At 41.1% G+C, this 8,121-nt stretch overlaps 1 protein-coding gene across 2 annotated transcripts in view; it reads right to left on the bottom strand.

The window, feature by feature from the left end:
- Nucleotides 1-938: 938 nt before the first annotated feature.
- The window catches only part of rgmd (RGM domain family, member D), a 19,762-nt gene continuing 12,579 nt past the window's right edge, over nt 939-8,121 (bottom strand). For both annotated transcript variants that reach the window (XM_014004574.1, XM_014004573.1), the window contains 2 exons: nt 3,712-4,232; nt 939-2,491 (listed from right to left, as the gene is read on the bottom strand). In XM_014004574.1, coding sequence (XP_013860028.1) covers nt 1,790-2,491; nt 3,712-4,232 — 1,223 coding nt within the window. In that variant the 3' untranslated portion in view covers nt 939-1,789. The remainder of the gene's footprint in view (nt 2,492-3,711; nt 4,233-8,121) is intronic.

Below are 8,121 nucleotides of genomic sequence, written 5' to 3'. Positions count from 1 at the left end.
AAATGTTCGAAAAATTATTGTAAGTCAAAGTAAAGTCCCCACGAGGACAGAAAAAACGTGTGTGTGTGTATTTGGGGTGGATGGTCGCAGCACTTTTGAATACATGCACCAGTAGTTCAATACATCTAAAAACATAAAATATAATTTTTACATTGATTCTGTCAGTTTTATTTGTCTGGTATTTTACCAGTTTTTAATGTTCAAGTTCTTTTAGCAACAAGAAGTCAGAATTCTCAAACATAATCCTCAATGTGAACATCAGTTACTGTGATAAAACATTTTTATTTCAAATGGTTATTTTAAATAACATAGCACAAGTATTTCTTAACACTGAAATTTGCAGATTTATGATGAAACTACAAACACTTGAAGACAACTGTAAGTTTGGTCACATGTCAGACGTGTGTGTAATGATGACTCCCGGGACGCCTTAGCATTTATTATAGAGTTAGATTTTAGATACAAAATCGTCACCATGGAAGTTGAGGGTGTTGGCTTCAGTGTTTCCCCAGCCACACACGATTGGTCACATGCAAACATGTCCACAGGTGGAGGGAAGGGCGCCCTCCTTGGGTAATAGTAGGGAAACCCTGCTGTGGACAGTTAGGTTTTACAGACTGAGGACACCAGCAGGACACAAGATGCTTTGCAAGAGTGCTCATGATTTTATGCTGGACCAGCAAATATTGTTTTTTTTTTTAAATTCTGCAAGAAATCTCCACCTGCCGCAGCAAGTGACAAGTTTAGTTTCAACACTAATCCAGGCAAAGCTAAGACAGAGAACCAAACTGTACAACTTAATATGCTTACCGTAAATAAACGCATTTGTCTTTAAACAGTATAAATTGTGTAAAAATAACTAACTAAACCAGCCTCCTGCAAAAATATTTACTGTTGTAAGACCAGAATAGATGTTCAGTCACAAAAGCTGCCAAAGAAACGGTGAAGAACATGGTGTTCACCACTTTAATACAGAAAATTAGAAATACAGCACAACACATATTAGTTGACTTTTCTTACAATGACTCAAAATAACCAACTAAACAAACACATTACAGTTAAAACATCTATACACAGGCTTATTTACACAATATAAAACACATATATACACTCTTTCAATATATTATTATATCAATGCTTTCAAGATTTTTTTTAATGTTTAAAACTGGAAGCCGGGCAGCTTGAAGAGGGAGTGTTTTTACATACAAAACAATGAGAACTGATGACACATAGGTAGTTTTCACATACAGTTGTTGGATCCTGTGGAGTCAGTATGCCAGTTTGAGAAAAKACACACAAAAGATCATTATACACACAACATGCTGCTAAAACTGTTAAGTGCTTTTGATACTGAGACATGATACAGAAGCCTTAATACTCTAAATTTAAAAAAAAAAAAGCTTAGATACTGTCATACTGTGTGACATGATATCCAACTTCATTCAGTCTGGAGTGTTTAGTGATTTTACACACTTTAAATAAAAACAGAAAAGTTCAGATAAACTCTGGGTATGATTTTTCACTTTTCACTTGAAGTCAGTATTTTGTTTTAGATCTCACTTTTTTTTTAATGAAATGCACCAAAAAACTCCACGCAGTCAAACATCATTTCTAAAGTTTTAGGGTGAAATCCTTCAGATGAGAAAAGCAGAAAGTCTTTGTTGYTCCCGTACATTAATGAAGAAATAAAACTATTGCTACAGCGCTGGTGCTCTAGTCACTCTTTCATCAAGCTGGTAATGCTTCCATGCCTTGTGTTCATATTCCTTTTTGTTAATTTGCTGTAKTTTTACAGCAGCAGAATGAGGAGGAGGAGGAGTGAGAGCAGGGAGTTGTTGGCTCCTGTCGCAGCCAGCGTCTGTGTTTCACCTCCGTTAAAAACCGGACGACTCCGTGGGGAGTCTTGTTTCAGTTTACTGGGTGGCAGCGCCTTCAAGTCCTCCAGAGCGCCGTAGGCTGCCATGGAAAACTCCGGGTCTCCCGTCGTCAGCAAGTCAAACACGCAAGACTGGAAGTAAACGTCTTCCACCTGCAGAGTCTCTCTACACTTGGCTGTCGCCCTCTCCACCGTGTAGACCTGGTGAGGCGGCCGCAGCGGCCCGAGCTCCCTGTTTGGGCCCTGCGGGTGCGGCTGCAGGCTCTGGCGGCTCAGCGTGTGCTCTTTGATGAGCTCGTTGCGGGGGCAGCCGTGCAGGCACAGCTGCAGGCCGCCGCCGTCTTCCGAGAAGTCCAGCGTGGCCTCGGGCATGCGGATGGCGAAGGTCAGGTAGCTGCCCACGCGCCTGATGATGACGGAGACGCCGATGTAGCGGGCCTGAATCTTCACGTGGCGACCCACGCCCGAGCCGCCGCCGCGCTCGGCGATGGTCAGGCTGCCGCTCTCGCCGCCGCTCCGAGTCCCGTCCTGAAAAGCCAGCGGCAGGTCTTCGGTGGTGGCCTGGTAAACCTTTTGTTCTGTACAACCATGATATGTCTTGAAGATAACGGTAACCTACAACAAGAGAAGAAATTTTAAAAATCTAACAGTTTTCTACATGAAACATTATTTTAAAAAATACAACAGAAAGTATTAAATATGTGATAAGTATTCTTAAATGTGTAATACATCAAAAAGCCACCAGGTGGCAGCAGAAAACTTAAAATGGGCACAGTGGTACAGCTCTGCGGATAATCACTGTTTGCAGGTTTTGTAAGAGTTTCTTTGATTTTTTTTGTTTAAAGAAAATCTATAATATGTCATCTAATTTGTTCCTTAAAAAGGTTTCTTCATGGTGCTTTACTTCTTTAGCACAAGATTTTAAAGTTTGAGACAACTTCTTTGTCTATAGCTYGACAAAAGGGTCATTTCAAATATGATTTACACTTTTAAGAAATACTGTTGTGGTCTGGCAATGAAAAAGCATGGTGGGACATCAGGTTTTAAACAGACTGAACAGGAAAYGTGGCTCTGAAGTCCTTAATGTACATTTAAAAATATGTTACTTTACGTGTAAATTTAATCAGCATGTTTAGGAAACTAAAAGAACTCGTTTTTCTCAAAACAACTTTCAAAATTTCAATGACTCAAAAATTCTGGTTCTGAAATCTTATTTAATACCAAAAAAAAAAAAAAAAGTCCTCCCTGCTGGCCAATTATTTCTTWATTTTTCCAAATGATTCCATATTTACACAAAAAGCACCGAGTTAATTATTTGACCAGAGGGGTGAAAAAACATTCCACATCATRGCGGTGGGGGGAGAATTTCTGAGCRAGCGTTAATCACTACCATATGACCACCCATGTGTTAAAGGTAGAGCACTCATGCATGTCTGTGATTCAACACCAACGAAGGCCATCACCACCCCCACCCGCCCCGCCCTCCCACAGATCTGAAGGAGCTGCAAGACACGAGGAATGCTGGAGAGCAGAGAGGMTCTGTGGAACCACAATGAGCTTCACGTTTGATTCTTCGTGGCATTAATTGGAGTGTGTGAGCTAGCGTGCTAGCACTTAAAGTGTCCGTTTGTTTAGGTCATTTGTTTCAAATGTACTGTTTCTGTTCGTATGTGGCTGCAGCTCAAGATTTCCACTTATTGGACATTAAATGAACACGATTATTTTTGCTCCAGTCTGCTTGTTTGTTTGACTTTCTCGTATAAGAATATGAACAGATGTGATCATTGGTGGACTGAGGACTTCTCTGGACTTTTCCCGCTCTGACTCAGTCTTACCTTGCTGGTTGCTGTTGCGCTGGAGCCCAGGACAACAGGGACGTTGGTCACCTGCACTGACAGAAAGCGGTTATCGATCAGAGGCCACGCCCCTTCAACCTTGCAGGTCTGAAACTCGTCTCGAAACGTCCGTAGGTGCGGGTCGCCAAATAATCCACAGTGGGCGTACTTCTGCTGCTGACCGGCCGAGCCCGACACGAGGACCCGGCTCTCGTAGTTGCAGAGCTCCGGCACCGCCGGCCTGGACGTGCTGGACCCCGAGCGCCTCCTGTCCGGGGAGGTGGGTCCGTCGCTGGAGCAGTTGTGCTGCGAGAACAGCTCCTTGATGCGGAAAACTGCGGAGTGGTAAACCAGGTCCCCCCTGCAACCGCGTGCCTGTCTCCGTGTGCAGAGGTCGTAGGCCCGCAGGGCAGTGCAGTAGTCCACGTCCACAGCCGCGTCCTCCTGTAGACCACTCACTGGTGAGGTAGATGCAACATATTCCGCATTGCAACGCTGGATTCGACACTGCTGGCAGTGAGCTGAAAAACAGAACAGGAATTTTTTTATACCACCGTCTACCAGTCTGAGCATTACTCAGCATTGCCTGAGACATCATATTTAGCTCAATCAGGAGAGCCAACATGTTCCTTGATGAGAGAAACTAACTAATGTCCATTTGTCTAACGTTGATCCAGTATGCTGTCAAACAGAGGTCTTCAACTTTGTTCCTTGTGACCCACTGTCCTGCAGCTTTTAGCTGTTTCTCTGCTTCAACACACCTGATTCAAATAATCAATTACTTACTCAGAATGTCCTCTAGTTTAGTAGAAGCCCTGCAAGACTCCAGATATTGGAGCTGCTATGATGTCAAGATGATAAACATCTACAGAACTTCAAGTCCCAACTGRGAGCTGGAAGGCACTAAAAGCAGGGTGTGTGCTGGCAAAGAGGCGCAACCTAAATTCTGTGCTTCACTTTAGGTAATGGATCACAAGTGGGCCATTTGTTCCCAAAAATCACAAAGCAACCAACTACTGCACGGAGAAGAGAAACGTGTACAACTTCATCATGGTTTTCATTTCTTAGAGCTACTTTTGGAGGAGACGACTTCAATAGCTGGCATGCTAACTGTAGCTGTGAGGTGGAAACATTGAACAAGACTCGACTTCAACACTTCTGCTGCAAAGCGGGGAGCGACTGCAACAGAGTGCTCTCCACATGTTGCTTTAAACCATGCTGTTTAGGCCACAGCACAGCCTAATCCTCCCAACGGCTCAGACAAAAACGACAACATAAACATGGAGATTTCACACCGGTGCACATAAACTGTTGCACAGTTGTTGTTGTTTGTCCCCTCCCCTCATTCACACGTCTGCTGCACTGACAGGGCAGCAAAGATGATTAATGAATCTCACAGTCAGCGCGCTTAAATACAAGCTCGGATTCATCTGAGGTCAAATTAGACCTGAATTCCAGTCTTGTTGTGCGGTCACTGAAGTCTGCCCACGATTGGCGTTATTCGACAATCGCTGCCATCGACTAATGTGCGTCCCGGTGTCGGGCTCCAACACTTGGGACCCAGTTCACATGACGCCAACTTTGAGTGGTTCGGTTTGTGTACAAAACAACAACTACAGTAACTACAACTATCCTGCACTTGTGCGAGGATATGAACGACAGTAACAACGGTAGAGCTGGTGAGCAGATGTTGACCAATCACAGCTCACACGTTATCTTACAACCTCCCCTCACTTAGCGTATATGATAGATTGGGTCAAAATACAACCACTTTTAAAATGACAGTCTTATCTGGCAATGCTGCCTGGCTACAGTGAATTCAAGGAGCAAAACACTATGCATGTAAATGTGCTTTTCTTTTTTCTTTTTTTTTCACTTTTATTTGCCACAAATGTTGAAAAAAACTTAAGGTTTCCAGAGACAGTTGATGTATAAACAGGGCCTTCAAAGCTCACTAACAAGTGTGAAAATCTTGTGGAGGAAACCAGATTAAACAAAAATAAAAAATAAAGAAGAAGAAGAAAATCTCAACGTAAACAGGTTTTGCTTTGGTAGATTAGATCCGAGTTAGATTAAAAAAAAAAGGCCAAACAAAAGCTCAAACCGAGATCAAAGAGTGATGGTTGATATGTCAATATCTCCTTTTATAAAGAAGCATGTATTTATTTAACAGTTCTGTTTCTGTACGCTCTAATAATCTAATTAGCATGCTCATGCTAATAAATGAAACTATCAATAATAAAAGTGAAACTTTTTTTGTGTAGCTGATGTTTCTACAGTTTATATCAACTTTTCTTATCATATAAACATTCAGCAGTGCTGTAAAGTAACTGCTAGGGCTGTGTTTTGGCAAGAATTTGGCTATACGATACATATCATGACAGAGGGGTCACGATACGATATATCCCGATATATTGAGATTTTTTTGTCCAAAAATTCTATTAAATAAAAACCTCTTACAGGGAAAAAAAAAAAAAATTCATTGTCTCAGAAAATTCTAATATTACATAGACATACTTTTGATACATTTAGCTGTGTTCTGCTTTGTATGTGTTTTATTTTATTTGTTTCATGTTTCTTATTTCATCCATGTTTTCAATTATTAGACTAAATTTGMCAATAAATAGTTTGAAAATATATTTTTGCAGCTTTTAGTTTTTAATATTAATTTACAATATGGTCACCCAGCACTTAACAATGGCCGAGCCAAATGGCTGGCTCACTGCTGCCAACTAGTGGTCAGAGGCTGAACTACAACATAAAAATGAACGGCTGGCAGGAAAGTTGACATTTTAAACCTTAATAAAAAATCGATACAGGGCTTTAGAATATCGATACAGTATCGGGAAATGAAATATCGCGATATTTCAGTGTATCGATATTTTCTTACACCCCTAGTAACTGCCTGATCACATTCTCCCCAAATTGACTCAATTTATTTGAAAAAAAAAAGTGCTATTTCTTCTTTTCTCTGGCAGAGGTACAAGTAATGTCCTGCTGGATTGATTTAACACTTGATTTTTTTCGTGCTTCCAGCTTAACGACAGACCCAGAAGGGACAGGTGTCCTCTACATCTAAACAATACAACATCCAATACCTGTAAACAAAGAGGTGATGGAGGTCCGGACAGTCTGAGGAAGTGAGATATTTTTTAAGACTTGTATGTTTATTTGGTCATTTTCACCCTGAAGTTTTCATATATTTTGTACTGTCTGATTGTTTTTACTTTGTTAATAAAATGTTATTTAAGTATTCATCATTACAAACAATTTTCTTCCTACTTCACCACAGGATGAGTAGAAGACAAAACAATGAAAATGAAACGGTTAAAAGGCGCTTTAATGGTTCACAAGTAATGTCACACAAACAAACTCAACACTCTTTACTAGGGCTGTATCATAAAACAATAATATATATCGCAATAAACACATGATTAATATGAATAGAAAATACATTTGATAGAATGTTGATCATTTCAATGAACTCCAGTCCAGAACCAGACGGCATTCTGGGGGATGTAGGCAGAGGAAAGGCTTTAGTTGCTCGACCTCACATCCCAAGTRAGCAAGGTTAGTGGCATCAACTCACTCACTCTTTGATAAGCTAACCTGCTGGTAACGTGTGCAGCAGCAGTTTCATTTTKCACCACCGTGCCTCATAACTGCTTCAAAATAAAAGAACATGGAGTGAAATGAGAAAATGATACAACAGCTCGAGAGGAAATTGTGGCTAAAAGAGGGAATGTCACCTCACCTGTTTGGCAGCATTAATCAGCCTTTTTACCCCTGGTTAATATTTCAATTAGGTAAACCAAAAAAAAACTAATTAATAATATGAAACACTTTTGTTGTGATACATTTTTAGCCATATTGCCCAGCCCTACTCTTTAACACATAATATAATGTACTACTACAAGAATCATTTCACTCATTTTGAACAACTTATCAAAATTCATTTTTACACCAAAATGTAGGATCACATCAGACGGGAGTCAAACCCAAGGCTCCAGCACAAAAAAGGTAAACGTGCTTCACAGTTCGTCTCTCTGCCTGGGGCAGCTCTGTGGGTGTTCCTGCCATGCATCTGATGCAGAAAGCAGCTGCTGCATCACCACAGCATCTATCCTGGTGTTCTGCAGACCCTGACGTCTCCACCTGCACTTCAACCGTCCGAAGGTCAGCTCACCTCCCACTGAGTTCCAGTCTTTTGATGTCTTGCCCACAGTGTAGTTAGTGGCTATAAGTGTCCTGAGTTAAAGAGTAGGTGTGGTAAAATTAAAACAATAAAATTTATTTTATTATAGTCAAGTTCTCATTAACAAACGGGACCTGATCATCAATTAGGGCTGTGTATTGGCACGAATTGGGCGATACGATACATATCATGACAGAGGGGTCACGATACGATAT

The sequence above is a fragment of the Austrofundulus limnaeus genome, unplaced genomic scaffold (genome assembly GCF_001266775.1).
Source record: "Austrofundulus limnaeus strain Quisiro unplaced genomic scaffold, Austrofundulus_limnaeus-1.0 Scaffold25, whole genome shotgun sequence".
NCBI classification, from domain to species: domain Eukaryota; kingdom Metazoa; phylum Chordata; class Actinopteri; order Cyprinodontiformes; family Rivulidae; genus Austrofundulus; species Austrofundulus limnaeus.
The sequence above is the reverse complement of the archived record's forward strand: the minus strand, read 5'-3'. Positions and strand labels throughout refer to the sequence as shown.